This window comes from Hippocampus comes, unplaced genomic scaffold, assembly GCF_001891065.2.
Source record: "Hippocampus comes isolate QL1 unplaced genomic scaffold, H_comes_QL1_v1.1 scaffold39, whole genome shotgun sequence".
Classification (NCBI taxonomy): Eukaryota; Metazoa; Chordata; class Actinopteri; order Syngnathiformes; family Syngnathidae; genus Hippocampus; species Hippocampus comes.
In genome coordinates, this window is record NW_017842054.1 from 869,541 (window position 1) to 885,810 (window position 16,270).

A 16,270-nucleotide genomic window follows, 5' to 3' on the forward strand; every position below is an offset into this window, starting at 1 on the left:
CACACAGACACACAGCCTGTCAGGAAATGACAAACAGCCCATCAGATCGGTAGGAAAAGACGAGGGGGCAATAATATCACCAACTCATCTGATACAGAAGACAAAAAGTTGACGAGAAGGAGGGGGAGTGGGGGATACCCACACATGTCACTTAAGTTGCTGTCCAATGTGTTGTCGGCATTAGGGGTTTGGCCATGTACACTACATATACACTACATTTGAAAAAGTCAGCGGCTCGGTTATGAAGTGCTTGAAATGCAATTCAATCTTGGGAAAGGGGGGGCTGGGGATACCCACACATGTCACTTAAGTTACTGTCCAATGTGTTGTCGGCATTAGGAGTTTGGCCATGTGTCGGCTGCATGCGCCACATGCACAGAGCCGCTATACACTACATTTGAAAAAGTCAGCGGCTCGGTGATGAAGTGCTTGAAATGCAATTCAATCTTGGGAAAGAGCAAGGTAATACGTGGCCCGTGAACGTAAAAGGATGCACACATCTGCTCCGGAGGAAGTCTCAGCATTTTCACAAGTCTCCAATCACGTCAATTTCAGCAGTAGTTCGATTCAAAAAGGGAAGCTCATATTCTATAGATTCACCATTTCATTTTTGATCGTTTTTATACGTTCGAGCAGGGGTGTCCCAAGTCGGTCCTCGCGGGCCACTGTCCTGCCTGTTTTCCAGCTCTCCCAGGAGCAACGCACCTGATTCAAATCATCAGGATCGTTCTAATGCTGCTTCAGAGCTGATCAGCTGAATCAGTGAGAGATGGAAAAGAGGCAGGACGGTGGCCCTCCAGGCCCGCAGCTGGACATGCCTGCATTAGAACAAACAAAAAACGCAAATTCATTATCTCCAAAAACTGGAATAATGCGATTAAATTTTTTTTAAAAATATAGTAATTAGGTCGGAACCTGAAATGTATTTTCCTACGGTGATGCGTTTAACAAACCTCTAAATAAGCGGTTCTCAAACTTTTGACAAGCCCTCGAAAATACTTGGCTCTCCAAGTACCACCCTAATGGTCCAGCTTTCAGTTGTTTTTTTTTTGAACAAGTACACTGCATGTTTTTGCAGCTGTAACATGCTTAAATACAGGGAAAAAAAACTAAAAGCAAACATTCGTGTATTTATATAACTGATTGGATGCAAATATATTGTGTTTACAAATTAAACGACAATTGCGCTGTACTTAAAATATAAAAAAAGCTCAAAGAAAAACTAAAAACCGAAATGATTATTGTAATAATTTCAAAAAATCTCTCAAATTAAAATACACGTGCACCTAAAAGAAAGAAAGAAAAAAAAATCGGAGAAATTGAAACGCGGAGCACTCTTTGCTGGACAGAATGAAACACAAAGTGACACAAAGGTGGGCGATGAATGGAAATCTCAAAATGGGAATGGGCAGGACACCGAAATGGCTCTCTTTCGAGCTGACTGACAAGGTCCTGTGACTTGGCCTGACATCAAGTTAAAGCCTCGCAGGAGCTTTGAGCTCACAAATTAACACTCCAAAATATCTCCGCGTAAAGAACACACAAACAAACACACACAGGCAAGTTGCCGTCCCGGCTGCTCAAACAGCTCGCTTTCATTGCTCAGTCAGCTGCAAAGCGTCACCTCCGGCGCACGCATTTGAGCGATGTCTTCTTTCTCGCTCACACGCACAAATACATACATGTCGGCTTTGAAGACGGTGACATTTTTCGCAGAGAAAAGCGTCCAAAATGGCAGGTGTCAAGGGCTGTCAGTCTCCAGCAAAGAAGCTAGGAGGCAGGCGGCGAGGGACGCGCGCACGCGCACTCCGCCAGTGGGAGGCACTTCGGAAAAGAGCAAAGCCTCACAGACACTCATGTCAATCGCTCTGCAGCAAAGGCCCATCTTACACACGCCCAAATATACATCCGGCATGTCACCGGGACTTGGCACATGAGCAGCAGGGCCTTGAAGGAAATGGGCGGGGCCACAAGTTGACCACCAGTGAGGCACGATGGGACAATCCGCGTTGCAATTGGAAAAGGGTGCATGATGAAAAATCAAATGAGGCCCTGCGACACAAAAAGGGGGCACACGCAGAAGGAACAAACTTCTGCTGCACCGCTGATATCATCAGACTGAAGCACGGCAGCTAAAGAATGAGGGCAAGGGGTCCATTTTCCAAGCTGCTTATCCTCACGAGGGTCGCGGGGTAGGCGGGGAACACCCTGAACCGGTTCCCAGCCAATCGCAGGGCATGCATAGACCAACAACCATTTGCGCTCTCACAATCACACGTAAACCGTAGTAACCACCCCCAAGCTCCCAACCTCCACAAACGCAGGCACGGGGAGAACATGCGCACTCCACACAGGAAGGCCGGAGCCGGAATCGAACCCTGCACCTCTGCACTGTGGCGCCGACGTGCTAAGCAGTCGTCCACGGTGCCGCCTGGTGGGTCAACAATTTAGTTCAATTATTTTTGAGGCAGTTAAGTTGTTTTGGCACTCGCTTCCTTCAAATGTAGTGACATGACCTCTGAGCGTGCCCCATTTAGGCCTTCTCCTCACGCGACGTGAAATCAATTCCAGCCTCTCCAACTCATCTTGTGGCGGCGCTCTCTGGGGCCCGGCGAGCCTGGATGGGGGCACAGTGCACACTGGGTGCTGCCACTCTATGTTCATCACTCACTCGACCCGGCCCCTGGTCGCGAGCCCGGACGCGGGACTTGACAGAGGATACGCGCGGTCATGAATACGGTCGTGCTGTCGCTGCCCCGCCAGCCAGTCAAAATGATCTCATCCCACCGGGAGTGCGCTGCGGGGAGGGGATGTAACGCGGTCAAGGGCGTATCGTCAAGACATCCGCTTATCGCTCTGGGACAAGAGAGCCAATCAAGGGGAGAATGATGACTACTACTTGAAAGAGAGATAGTCTGCCACTTTTGAAAGCAGGGCACGACTTGGGCAAAGGCATGACTACCAGGCCCAGTCGAGTCCGGCATAACCAATCTACAAAACATCAGAGTGGGTCAAAGACAGATGAGTGGGATCAGCTGAGATTCAAAACCAAAGCACGTCCAATGATTTGCCCGATTGTTAGATATGTCCACATTTATTTCCAAAGAGCACGGATCATTTAAAAGGCTCAATTGCCTCCCAGCGGTGACAAAGCAAGGGGTCAAGAAATGAGTCATTGTTATCGGCCAGAAGCTCTCGTGTTTGTGTGCAATGTGTGTATCATCACCGTTGCCCAAAGAGCTTTCCAACCTATGCAGCCCCCCAACACCCGCCCCACCTGATAATCTTGCCCTCTGATATCATTAGAACCAGCTTGTCAACTTGTCATTCTTGGTGCATGGGACAATCGCACGCGATTGACCAAGTCCATTCGGTGCAGCGGAAAGAAAACTGCAGCTGCAGCTGAATGACCGTCCCACAAAAGTGGGAAAGCGATTGTCGAGTTTGACCCCATTTTCCTTTCACAGTTGGAAGAAAAAAAAAGGATATGATACCAAGAATAAATTAAAAACCTGATCCCCATTCATACAATTTACACAGCATTTTTGAGGAACAGACTCTTGGCCGAGCCTATTCTGTACTTGTCTAATTATTTGGTAATGTGTGCATAAGAGGAAATCCAAACACGACTGCAATTAGCTGGAGTTTTCATGACAGAATTTCTAAGTAAGTACTGATGGAGCAGGACGGAACACCTTACACTAAGTGTTTGCATCCATTACCAATAAACATGACCGAACAAAGATTCAGAAAGACCCCCCGCCCCCTTCAACCCTCATCGCAGGCACAGACAGACCTTGTCAGAACGATGATACCCCACGCCGTATCATGCCCTGTGGGAGGGGGGGGGGGCGTTCACGCCACAGGAACTTGTTCAAGTCAAATCGTGTAATGTTAAGATGCAATCAACCTAATTAATAGAGAGGCGAGGAATGTAGTTGTGTTTAACAAACAAATGTGAAATAATGCAATGAATGGAAAGGTGCCATTTGGCAAGAAATAAGAGCAGGTCATATCTCTTCATATGGTGGCCAGGAGGATTTATTTCCAATAGATGCAGGGAGCTATCTACTGCACGACAACAGTATACTTTGGGTGAGAGGCAGAGGATCACCAATTTCAGGGCTCCAGGCTACCTTGGTTTTACGAGGTGCCCCTCAGATGAAATTTTAGGCGCGTAACGAGAAAAATTCAGAGTGTGTACTTGAGATTATGTATGTGTGTGTGAGGATGTATGGATAATTCAAAGCGATGCAATGTAATGAATGGTCGTATAAGCTTGCAGATGTTTAATATGCCATACAAGTGGTGTAAAAATGTGAATATGGAGTCATTCGTATCCATAATCAAGCCAGAACTACGTCAGAAATTTGCTCAACGTCTCTTTTGGGCCTTTTCACGTCATCCCATTGAACGAATGAACAAGAGAGACATTCTAGCCGCAGCGACTCGACCGACGAACCATCCTGCTAATGTCATAAGGCCTCGCGTGTGCCGCGTCTGCTCTTGAGAAGCGAAAGAAAAGCCACCTTTGAAAGAAGATGGAAAACGTGGGCTATTAGAGCAAAGGTGTTGAACTCGGGATGATACGCGATCCCGCTGACGTGGTTCTCGGCTGCGGTCCCGACGCGAGCCTCGAGTCAACAAACAGAACTGCGGCGAGGTCGCTCGCGTGTTATGTTTGGAGCCGGCTCCCGCCGCGTTGTACGCCCAAGTGTGCACCGGACCCGGTTACAGACACAACGTGCACTGCAAAGCGTCCCCTTAATTGGCCCAAAGTGAAACAAAGTCCAGATGGCTTTAATAGATAATATTCACCATTATCAGTGCGCCTCCGCCCCTCTCTCTCTTTCACCTCCATCTCTTGTTTTAGTTCGACATTCCTCATCACTCAAGCGTTCCTCTTCACTCTAACTTTTCATTTTCAGGACTCACAACGATAGGTACACTTCTGACCTTTGATTGACACTGTCAGAGAGCTGCTTTTTATGTTTGGCAGTTGGAAATTCTGCACTGCGTCACACCGAGAAGGCTTTAGAAAATAGCCACTCATTCATGTAAAAGATAATGAGCTTGACAATTCAAACAATATCAGATGGTGGACGGGTGGAAGGAAAAACCTCAAAAACGGCTGACACTTTTCCGCCTGCCGGGTGACCGAACTCCATTTGTGGCGCTTGGATGTGCGATCTTACCAGTAGGACACATCCAGCGGGTGAAAGTAGTGCTTGGCGATGAGGTCAGCGAAGAAGGCCTCCGTCTCACGACATGCCGTCCCATTGCCGATGACGACCCTGCTGCAGCTGGTGTTGACAAGTGGACGAGAGTGAGCAATCCACACAATTACATTGGGACAAATATCTTACAAGCAATCCCGGAGCGTGTGTAAACTGTGGAAGTACTTGTATTTCAGCATAAGTTGTCGCAGCTTTTCCGCTTCCCTATCATTGCGGAAGCCGTGCAGGTAGACGACATCCGTGTGGAGGATTTGACCTGGGAACAAGCGTGAGACAAAACTCGACACGTTTGCTCTCGATGACCCAATATTCGTCCATCAGAATGCATTCATCCACATGCACATGTGTCATTTGCCAGTGCATGTCATTTTAAAATGTCAAAAAAAAAAAAATGCAAACATTGGTTCCCAGCATTCAGTGTTTTACCTGCTGTCAGACAATATTAAGGGCAAGGCATTTATTTTTCACAGACAAAAAAAAAAAAAAAAGAGAGCACCAAGCATTTAGAAAAGGTCAATTAATTTTCCGCTGACAAAAAATGAGTTAGAGGAGAGCTTTTATTAGAAGTAAGGCATTTATTTTTCACCGACAAAAAAGCCATCTGAGTACTGAAGTGTGTTATTTATGGTGAGGCATTTATTTTTCTGAGGATTTTTTTGCCAACGTCATTTAAAGTGTCTGGGGCATGCCGGCGAAGTTTGATGCTCATTTTGAGGATTTGAGAAGAAAAATGTTATCAATTTCCATTGCTCAATTGCTCGGTGGGCGTGTGTGAGTCTTTTTTTTTTCATGATGGTCCCCATTTCATGCTCTCTCTCACCGGTTGGGGAGAGGATTGCCAGCTTGCAACCATGTCGGAAGCCGGGGTCCACCCCCATCATGGCGCAGCCCCGGACCGGACACACCAACAAGCGCTGGCGGAGGTTTCGCACAAACATGGCGACCGATTCCTTCTCGGCTGCTTTGGTAAGGTTTGTTCTAAAAACGGGGAGACGGGAAAATAAGACTGGAATCGAGGGTGAGGCTAAAATGAAAAGAGTTTGGCAAACCTGTACGTTCTGCTGAGAAAAGGCACAATGAGCCTTTTGTATGAGTCCTCGACTGAATCCTTGATGAGGGCTTGATGCTCCTCCCGAGCGTACGTCTTTGGCTTCCACCTGCCATGGAACAAAACGTCGGTTTATCATACACACGATAGCGCGCGCGTCTTTGCTCATCTCTATATGTGCTGTGACCTGTTGTTGATGCACCACCGCATGAAGTTTTGCTTGACCCGCTCGGGGATGTTCACCTTGACTGTCAAAATTTTCAGACTCTCCCCACGGTTGATGGCCAACGTCTGTGCAGCACATCAAAGAAGATGTTGTTAGTGCAACGTGATAGGCTGTGAGAACTTGAATAGTTTTTTTTCTAAATGAATTATATTGGCTTCCGTAATACAGTGGGATTTTAAAAAAAAAAAGAAAAAAAGATCTCAACAGACCCTGAAAGCTGTTGAAAATGCAATTTTCCAATTGACATTTTTATGACATCATTATTGCTGCTGTTTGAAGTATTCTGCCACCCGGCATCTTCCTCAGAAGGAGGCCGATTTTCAATAGGGTATCCAACTCCTTGGCTGAGGTAATTAAATTAAAGAAACAGCCACGGAAAACTAAAATACTGCATACTCTTCATGCACACAATTGAGTGATGAGCCTCCGAGTGTGTCCTGTGGCCAGGCCTGTTGTGCTGTGTTTTTGACGACACCCCCCACCCTCCCTTCCTTCCTTGCCCCTTCAGAAGAACTGTTACATGCTGTTAAGCAAACAGTAGTAAGTGTCTGACCTTTTCAGCGGGGAACCTTTAGCCCGCCGCAGCGCACGGCACGAGAAACGAGACGTCAATCTGGAGCCCAAGTGGAAAAGGCGAGCTGACAAATGCCACCGCTGTGCCACCGTCAGCGGCGAGGACCGCCAGGCCTGCCCCCGCCACCCGCGCACGCACGCACGCGCCGTGCCACAACCGTTGGAGCTCAGCGGCACCCTCGCACAAAAGCGACAACGGCAACATGAAAAACACAGCTAATGGCATGTCAGGGGCGAGCTTGCTCGAATTAGGGTGAAATTTAGATTTCTTCCCGAATGGCATGTTTTCGCTGCGGGCCGCCGCCCTGACTGCGATGACATTTCTCAAGTGATATTCATCAAATCGCACACCTCCCGACAGACGCCCAACATCTGCAAAAGCCCGAGAGGTTCAAGTAGTTAAACGAACATAGCCTAGGCTAAATCTGTGCACGGTTCTTTGATAAAAATAAAAAAAAAGATCTGGAAACTGGACCCAAACGAGAATGTCTGCCGGACTGACGTTTTCGTTGGAACACAGGGGGCCCTCCGAGACCTTGAAGAAATCCAAGGTGGATACGGAACGGTCATTTTGGGTGACCCGGGCTATCAAGTAGTGACACAGCAAATGTCATTGCTGGTTTCCCACCACTTTGGCAAACTTGACGTTTAGATGACAAGGATAGAGTAGTTTCTTGATTTTCCACTTCAGATTTCTGCGATGTGTGTTTTTGCTGTTCCACTTCGCTGACCTAACCAATCAGTTCATCATACGGTGGAGGCAGAGCGCCACCTCACCCTTGAGTCTCGGGTTGGTTTGGACGTGGATTTTTCTTGGCGCCTCCGTGGCCTAGCACAGCGGTTCTCACCCTAACCTTTTTTTCAGTGACCTACCCCTTGTGAATAATTTCTTTCAGCCAAGTGCTGAGAACCTAACCAGCCTAGAGTCATTGTCTCATTTATTCAAGTTAGTTTGGAGTTGATGAAACTTTGGAACTCCCTTTGGATAGCGGTCTCTCTTGAACTATTTGTAAATAAAAAGATAACTCAAACTAGAGAACTAATGAAGCACATTGCTTTCGCAATACAGGATCCGATCTCTACGTTCCTCTGTTATGGCGCACATGCGGATGGGATGTGGAGGCGTCCCGGTGACTCGCAAAGCCCGCGCTCTGCAGAAGGGCTCTGATGTTCAACACGTGCTCAGCCCGTGTGTCGTACATTCATGTATGCCCGTTGGCTACAAGTAGGTGGCCCCACAACGATGCCACGCTTCATAGCCGAGCATGCATGTTCCTCACTTTCTCCCCGGCTTGGGTCACTTGCCGGAGACGGCGGGCGATCCGAGAGGAAGGGTGATGCGAGACAGAGCGAGAAGAGTGTATTTGCGCATTAAGTCGGGCCGGGAGTGACAGGTAGCGAGATAGCGGCCAACGCCTGACGAGAGAAGACAGACGGACCGCCGTCCTCGCCCATCCGGCAGCGGAAACCCGGCCGCAGGGGAGGGCAGCCGGCCAACCGCTGTCCTCTCGCTAGCTGTCTCCTTGTCTCTCTCCGTCTTTCTTAAGAGGAATACCGTCATCAACACATCCATCCACACCGTGCAGAGGCACACGTTGACTTGAATGACACAACTGGGACACAAAGCTGTTTCCAAATGCTCTCGCGTTCAGTTTATCCGGAATTTAAGGTCAATAAAGTCAAAGGGCGTGTTCTTACAACTTAGATCTATTCGGATGTCAAACCCAGCTTCTTTCATCTTGGACAGCTGGACACCTTTACAACAGAGAGAAAAAAATTAGCCCCCCCAATTTGTATTCGGTTTTTTGTTGAATGCCTTTTTTGGGGTCTCATTCGCATGTTACCGTAAGAAAAAAAAAAATTAAAGCTGCAAGGAATCCAACAACTAATATCAGCCAATTAAATACGGTGCTGCTATTTTGGAAACAAACAGAAAAGAGCAGAAAACAAAACATTTTTGTTCCAAGCCGAGATGTCGGTTAGCGACCTGAAAGAAACACGGAGAAGCAAAGGACGAATTGTTGGTGGAATTGACACGTAATTAAACCCGCAAGGAGCCAAGGGTAAGTGCCTCTGGTATGTGACGGACAAAAGAAACTTGCTCCACCTGTCCATCAAAGCGGGGTGTTGAATTGACGAAGCAGCTCCATTTAGGGCGACCCCTCTGCAGGCCAGCCCCTGACTGCTGCGCTTAGCTGCCGATTGATCGCAGAGCAAGTGGCATGGCAGCCCGCAAATCCGTCCTGGCGTACGCCGGCTGGTTAATAGCCATGAGCTAAAGGCGTACTCTTCACGAGAAGGCCTGAAAATCAAATCGGATGGGATTAAGTCCCAGCTCGCTCAAAAGAACGATGTTTCCAGACACTCTGGGTGCTTGCCGGAGTTCTACACAGACTGATATTGATTCGATTAGCAAACTGTTCAATCAATCAGTCTTCAAGTGGGAGTCACCGGTGGTGGCATTCTTTTTGCTCCCACCAAATCCTCATTGTACTCTCGTCATACTGTTTTGTTTTGTTTTGTTTTGTTTTGTTTTCCATAAAGTCTCACAAAATTACAAATCTAGAGTCGTATTATGATTGACTTTTTTGGTAATGTCAAAACTTTTTCTCACAATGTTATGACAATTTTTGAGCAGTTACGACTCCGGTACCAAAAAAACCCATGGACAGGTTGGGGAGTCTGCGTTAAAATAAATGCATCAATAAAATACTGTGATATTTTTCTCATTTTAAAACACGCCACAAAGAAATGAGGCATTTTGGGGGTGTTGGAAGGCAGTTCAATTCATTTCAATGGGGAAAATGAATTTGAGAGACAGGGAAATTGAGCCGTGAGTTGAGTCGTAAAACAAAATCAAGTCATTGACCAAACGATCAAGCAGAGCGAATCAGAGAAAATGATGATGTCATAAAAGTAATGTTTAAAATATCCAAATGCACATGCCATATGTCACCGATATCTCAATGAATTGCACTTTAAAATTGTGTTTATTAAGGAGCAAATATTACAAGAGCAAATGCAATATTCTACGAATCGCTGCCAATCTGAAAGCGCCCCAATCTTTCCCTCCAAAAAGGTGGAGGCGATGGACTCGCACCAAAATGTGACGACGCAAACGAGCAAGCTTGCGCTCTCACACGCGCGCACACACATCTCCCGTCTCCCACCTGCTCTCCCCTCCCCACCACCACCACCACCACGCCGACTTGACGACAAGAAAAGGTTCATTTTAGCCGCAGTCCGACAGCTAGCAGGGTCACTGTGGATTAACGCTCTGTGACAAAAGCGAGTCATCGAATTAAGTGGGCTGAGGGTGGGGGGGAGATAAGTGACGAACACCCCTCCATCTGTGCTCTCTTCCTCCTTTCCTTTCTTCCCTCCCATCCTTCCTTCCTTCCTTCTCTTTTCTGGCGCTCGGGGCAGCAAGAGCTGTCAGGGCTGGAGAACGCCTGTCAGTCAGGCGCTCTAATCCAATGGCATGTCGACGGGGGACATGTCACATATGTTAAGAGGAGAGAACGAGGGGGACTTGCTGGATGTGTGTGCGCGCGCGTGCGCACGTGTGTGTGTGTGTTATTTGAAGACCGTAGGGCAGAGCCCGCTTGCCAGGGAGTGTTGGTGCGGCACAGAGGCGGGAGCGACTGACGGGAGCCGCGGTGACATATGAAGCCCGAGACCAACTCTGAGTAACCCACCAGTCACTGGGGGGTGGCGGGGCATCGGGGTTGGGTGGCACAGAGGGGGTAATGAGGCTAACCGCGACTGACGTGGCTTCGTGTTCGGCAGTGGCACGCACGCGGCACGAACAGATGGCATGTGTTGCTGCGGGTGTCTGTGAGGAAAAAAGTCCAAAGACTTTCTCCGCCTCCAATCTAATCGGAGCCTTGATTAAAATGAACAAGGCTCCGTTTGGATTGACACTTGTAGCACTTCGACATCTCCGGTTATCGCACTTTGTGTCGTCGTCTGCTGAAGCGGCATCACCAAAAAAAAAAAAGTCAACAAAAAGACACCTGGGGAGGTCATCTTTCAGATGCTCAGTGAGTTGATGTTTCAAGCGATTTCCTCAAGTGTCACCGAAGATCACGAATGAAGATGATTTGGGCTTCAAGTTTTATGATGCTTTTGAACCATATTTTTCCAGCCAACATGACCCCTTTTGTTTCTGTCGACCGTATGTAACGAGACAGTGGCGCCTTGAGAGAGCCGTTTACCTCTCTCAGTTGAAATTTGCTGTCAAACTAAACATAAAACAAAGAATTACACTGTGTATTTAAAACAACCACATCGCCCACTTCGATTCATGCTAACAAACAATGCAAAACACTATTCACACGCTAAAGGTTGGCATCCATATTTGCATTTTAAAAAGCCCCAGCTATTTGAAGACAAACAGTGGGGCAACACATGCAGGCAAATCTAATAACAGGCATAAATTCTTTATCCTTGACAAAAAAACGTGACTAGTATTACAGCGTCCTACTGAGTCACTTACAATCGTAGTAGAATGTAGTCGTATTTTTTTCTTCGAGTGCGTCTGCATGATTATTACACTTCCTCCCGGTGGCCAAGGTGGGGCAGCACAATGAATTGAATTGCGGCATTAAATCGTGATGGCCAAACTGCTTAGTTCCTCATATTCAAACAAAGAACAATATTCGAGAGCTTTTTCTTCTTCTTAAAAAGTATGCAAAGGTTTTTGGCGGCGGGAGCATGGAAAGGAATTCTGGCATTTCCACTCATTTGAATGGCGAAAGATGACTTGGAAAACGACGGCCGAGAGCGTGGTTGCAGAGCAAATTCAAATTGTACCCTCACGTCACCAACGTGTATCGTCAGAATGAAGACTTTATGACATACCTGATGAGGCTGGACGCGCCGGACCGTGCTGGTGAAGTCGAAGTAGAGGTGGAACTTGTCAACATCCTGCTTTTTGTTTTTCTGAGACGCCGGCTTCTTGTCGCTCGACTTCGACTTCTCTTCTTTCTCCTTGAGGGCAGTCCTGGTCACCGACGAGTGGAGGCTCACGTCGTCATTCTCACACCTACACGTGCAGAGCGATATTTAAAAAACAAAGATGAGGGCGTGCGCGTGCGTGTGCGTGTGCATGCGTGCTCTCACAATGTTTTCACATAGGTGAGCGTTTCGGGGTCTTTGGCGATGGTGTAGGCCAGAATATGGAGCACGCCTGTTGACACCTCTTCAACAGACGAGAGACCTGGTGCAAAACAGGCAAGCCAACGTGACTTTCAGTTTCATTGGTTTTGTGTCCATCAGTGAACGTGGCGTCAGGGATTCATTTGTCCCTCATATCCAGGTGGTGAGTTAGATTTGCTTTGTGTTCACGATGCCTAAACCGCTCATTTTCTCCATGATATGCGCTCGCCAAAAATTTCAAGACCCCCAAGAGGCGATTCATTTGTCGAAAAATAAACATGACTCATTTATCAGTTACTTATATATGTGGTATGGGTGTGTGTCGTACCGTCTGTTTCAGGTTTAACCCATGTCCTGAAATCCAGCATGTGCGGCGCCTCGATCAGGGCAGCGGCAGCGGCCTCGAGGCCCAGCGCTTTGGCCTTGCGCACTTTGGTCACCTTGCATCCTTTCTTGTAAGGAGTATACTGCAAAGACAAGAAAGTTTAACTGTTTGGATCTTTTTTTTTTTTTTTTTTTTTTTTTGGGCCCTTTAAAAAATAATTTTCCCACCGGGTCCTTTTTTTTTTTTTTTTTTTTGTGAGTCCTTAGAAATGATATTCTGACCACGTGATCCAATTCATCGGCGGACCGGCAGCTCCTCAGACTTTTTTCAAGTTCAGTAGTCAAAACGCCGTCTTTTTTCAGGGTGGTAATGACAGACTGGGTCTTCTTTGCCAAGCCGCTACAACAAGAGAGACGTTAGGCAACATGAATTCTGACTATTTTAACAAACAACGTAGCCATGAAGCTCACAACTGTAATTGTGTGTCTAGCACGGGTGCAGTGGTACAGGCACCGTCTTCATATTTTTCACGAAAACAAATCGAGTGCAGTCCTGTCTCTGGCTCGCTAGTGTCATGGCCAGCGACATGCTTTTGTTGGTACATCAATGCACTTTTCAACATCATCTCCTAAAAATGAGAAATAATTTGGGTTGGACTTATAAACTAAAGATCTAAACTTGTATACGTTATTCAATATCTAATGTTTATTTACTGAATTTTTGGCAGTGAAAAGAAAGGATCCTTGAACAGCGGTGACATGGCCTTTTCGGTTTTGGCACTTGATTTTTGTTTGTTTGGCAAAGAATCATACCGCTACTAGTTTGCAGGTGTTCCTGTTTACCCAATGTGAACCTTGATATCAGGCAATCAATGTCAAGACCAGAAACGAGATTTAAGAGGATATGTCATACCAACCACGACTGAACTCTACGCTAGTAAAATAAAAAGAAATCATAAAGTACCTTAATGCATCAATGCTAACTTTGTACACATTCTACTTTTTTGTTGACTCTTTTATATTGTCTTTTTTTGCGTGCGCTTTTTTTGGTTGCTGTGAATTCTCAAAATGATATTACTTTAAAAGATGGTTATTTGGCGCCACCTAGAGCCAAACATATAATATGCAGCCTACATAGATGATTGTATCAGCAAGAGGTTTTGAAGATTGCCCCAATTAAATTTACTTGGTTGTCAACAAGTTGGCAACATCATAAAAAACAAATTTACAAGATAGATTTTGAAACGGTTTAACCATATTTGGCAGCAAATTTAATTTAACATGTAAATGCCACGCCGATTTACGGCCATCCGACGTCATGAGTTCAGTTTGAAACTTGTTCTTCAAAAGAGATTCTGAAAAAGGACGAACGAGGGACGTGGACGCTCAGCCTTGGAGAACCACGTTCGCGCTGCTCACCAAAGCTCTTCGTACACCAGCTGGACGTCACGCACGGCGTCTGCGTCCATGTGATTGATCATGTCCTTGCGGTAGCGCACCATGAAGGGCACCGTGTTCTCCTCGCGCAGCAGCGTGACGACGTTAGCGCACACCCAACGCTCCACGCACGACAGCGTGGACAGCACCTGAGCGGACACACCTCCATGTCATGATGTGTTGGTGCACTTCAACATGTTACAGCACAGAAAAAAAATGACAAATCGACTCTTCATAGCTTGCGTATGGGTCATTTTTATATAATCAATCACGTTTTCCTTTTGAAAATCGATTTCACTGATATGAGTATTTCCGTTATTGGCAGTTATCTTTCTCTAAGTAATTACTTTGAAGGAAAAACAGGCTATTCTAAAGTGGTATTTTTCGAAATTGAAAGTAAAACAAACAAGTCTTGCGTTTTCTTGTCGATTTCTGAAAACAAAAAGCACACCGAAGCAAAATACCTCAATCGGGTCCCAGTTCATGTTGAGTTCCCCTTTCACCACCAATTGCGATTGTTTGGACTGGCGAGCCGATCGGCAGCCTGTCTTCTGCTTCTTCAGCGGAGGCTCATCAAAGGTGAAGTTCTCATCATCGTCGTCGTCTTCTTCTTCTTTCTTTGCGGTCAGGCCGGCAAATGACAGGCCTTCCTGCACGCCCGGTTCTGACTTTGAGACGGCAAGTGACATCCTCTGCATTGGAAAGCAGAGTTACAATGAGCAACTGAACAAAACAGCCTCTTTTCAGTTTGCTCGTACCTCCTCTTTTGTTCTGATGCTTGGTCCTGCCTGTGTCGATCGTGATTGAACATCTCCAGCCTGTGCATTTGCGTTACTTTCGGGCTTTTGCCGCTTCAGCCCAGCTTTGGGGGGTTTTGTGCCCCTCTTGGCATCCTCGCTTTTAGGCACTTTGGGTTTGGAGGGTCTCTTCTTACTTGCAGCTGAGACACTGGGGAGTGGCTTCGGCTCAGGTGGCGTCCATTCTTCTTCATTGTCAACCTGGTAACGGTTGGAGATCTGGCCAATCTGACTGAAAGATTAAATACATTTTTTGACATTATGTGCTTCGTAGGGCTGGGCAATGTGGCTGAAAAATGTTTCTCGTGAGTCACTATTGATAATGATTGAGTGTTGTATCTATTAAAAAGAAATAACAACATCAATTAACTGTTTTTGTGTACATCGTGGCATAGTTGTAACTCCGGGTGTGTTCAACAGTCCCAGATTTAACACAAAAGTACATTTGCGGGAGACGAGTATAATCATTGCTGCAGTTATACCGACCCAGGACTTCTGACACTTATTTGTTGGTGTGCCTTGAGATTTATTCCAGACGAGCCAATTGTCTCAATAAAGATTGGAAAACACCGCGAAGAACTAAACATTGTGCCTGTGCGCAAAACACTTTTCTCTGCGAAGAGAGCGTAAACCTTACCGGCCAATAAAGCCAAAGATAAACATAAAACCATAACACGTTTACCTGTCCTCGTCTGAATCCAAATCCACGTAGTTCACGTTGACCGTGGTCCTTGCTCTTCGGCTCATTTCTCTGAGAGGAGGATTAAATATAATGACGTCTTCCGATACTGACGACAGTGTACACGACGCCGACTAAATATCACAACGTGGTCTTTTATTTTGCTAGCTGGTTCGAGGCTAGGTTCCTGTTCTTCGCTAGTCAGTCGAGCTCATTTCAAATTTGGCGCGTCACTGTCACACTGTCATGACGGCAAACGGCGACTTGGACTCTACGTTTTCGCTAAACGTAACGTTCACGGGAGGGAGAATATGCCTTTCTCTTTATTTCGCAGAAAATTCACATCACTTTGGAGGCAAATTGACCGGTTGGAGAGAAACTTCAAAGTGCTCCCCAGCTTCTTCTAACAAGTAAAACAGGAAGCGTCGTCCGTTTAACGCACGCTCTCGCCCCCTAACGGCGCGGCGGAAAATAGCAACACATCAATTCATTTCCTGTAATTTACAGTACTGTATTTCATTCTTTAGGAGACAATACATGAAAGGGAGCAGAAAGCAGTCGTAAAAACTGGCGATAGAGAGAGAGAGAGAGAGAGAGAGAGAGAGAGAGAGAGAGAGACTTTTCAAACAAATCGTAAGTGTAAACACTGAGGATCTTGTTACCCGTTTAATTGTAGACAACAGAGATAGATATAGATAGATAGACTTTTCAAACAAATCATAAGTGTAAACACAACGAGAGGATCTTGTTACCCGTTTAATTTTAGACAACAGAGTAAGATGTAGCACC

The 16,270-nt window shown here is 46.4% G+C and overlaps 1 protein-coding gene across 2 annotated transcripts in view; it reads right to left on the reverse strand.

The window, feature by feature from the left end:
- The window catches only part of srbd1 (S1 RNA binding domain 1), a 32,230-nt gene extending 16,177 nt beyond the window's left edge, over positions 1 to 16,053 (reverse strand). For both annotated transcript variants that reach the window (XM_019860415.1, XM_019860414.1), the window contains exons 1-13: positions 15,485 to 16,053; positions 14,764 to 15,034; positions 14,470 to 14,697; positions 13,988 to 14,154; positions 12,851 to 12,968; positions 12,573 to 12,711; positions 12,209 to 12,305; positions 11,948 to 12,131; positions 6,473 to 6,576; positions 6,287 to 6,394; positions 6,058 to 6,215; positions 5,403 to 5,493; positions 5,196 to 5,303 (exon numbers count right to left, since the gene is read on the reverse strand). In XM_019860415.1, coding sequence (XP_019715974.1) covers positions 5,196 to 5,303; positions 5,403 to 5,493; positions 6,058 to 6,215; positions 6,287 to 6,394; positions 6,473 to 6,576; positions 11,948 to 12,131; positions 12,209 to 12,305; positions 12,573 to 12,711; positions 12,851 to 12,968; positions 13,988 to 14,154; positions 14,470 to 14,697; positions 14,764 to 15,034; positions 15,485 to 15,549 — 1,838 coding nt within the window. In that variant the 5' untranslated portion in view covers positions 15,550 to 16,053. The remainder of the gene's footprint in view (positions 1 to 5,195; positions 5,304 to 5,402; positions 5,494 to 6,057; positions 6,216 to 6,286; positions 6,395 to 6,472; positions 6,577 to 11,947; positions 12,132 to 12,208; positions 12,306 to 12,572; positions 12,712 to 12,850; positions 12,969 to 13,987; positions 14,155 to 14,469; positions 14,698 to 14,763; positions 15,035 to 15,484) is intronic.
- Between the last annotated feature and the right edge of the window lie 217 nt (positions 16,054 to 16,270).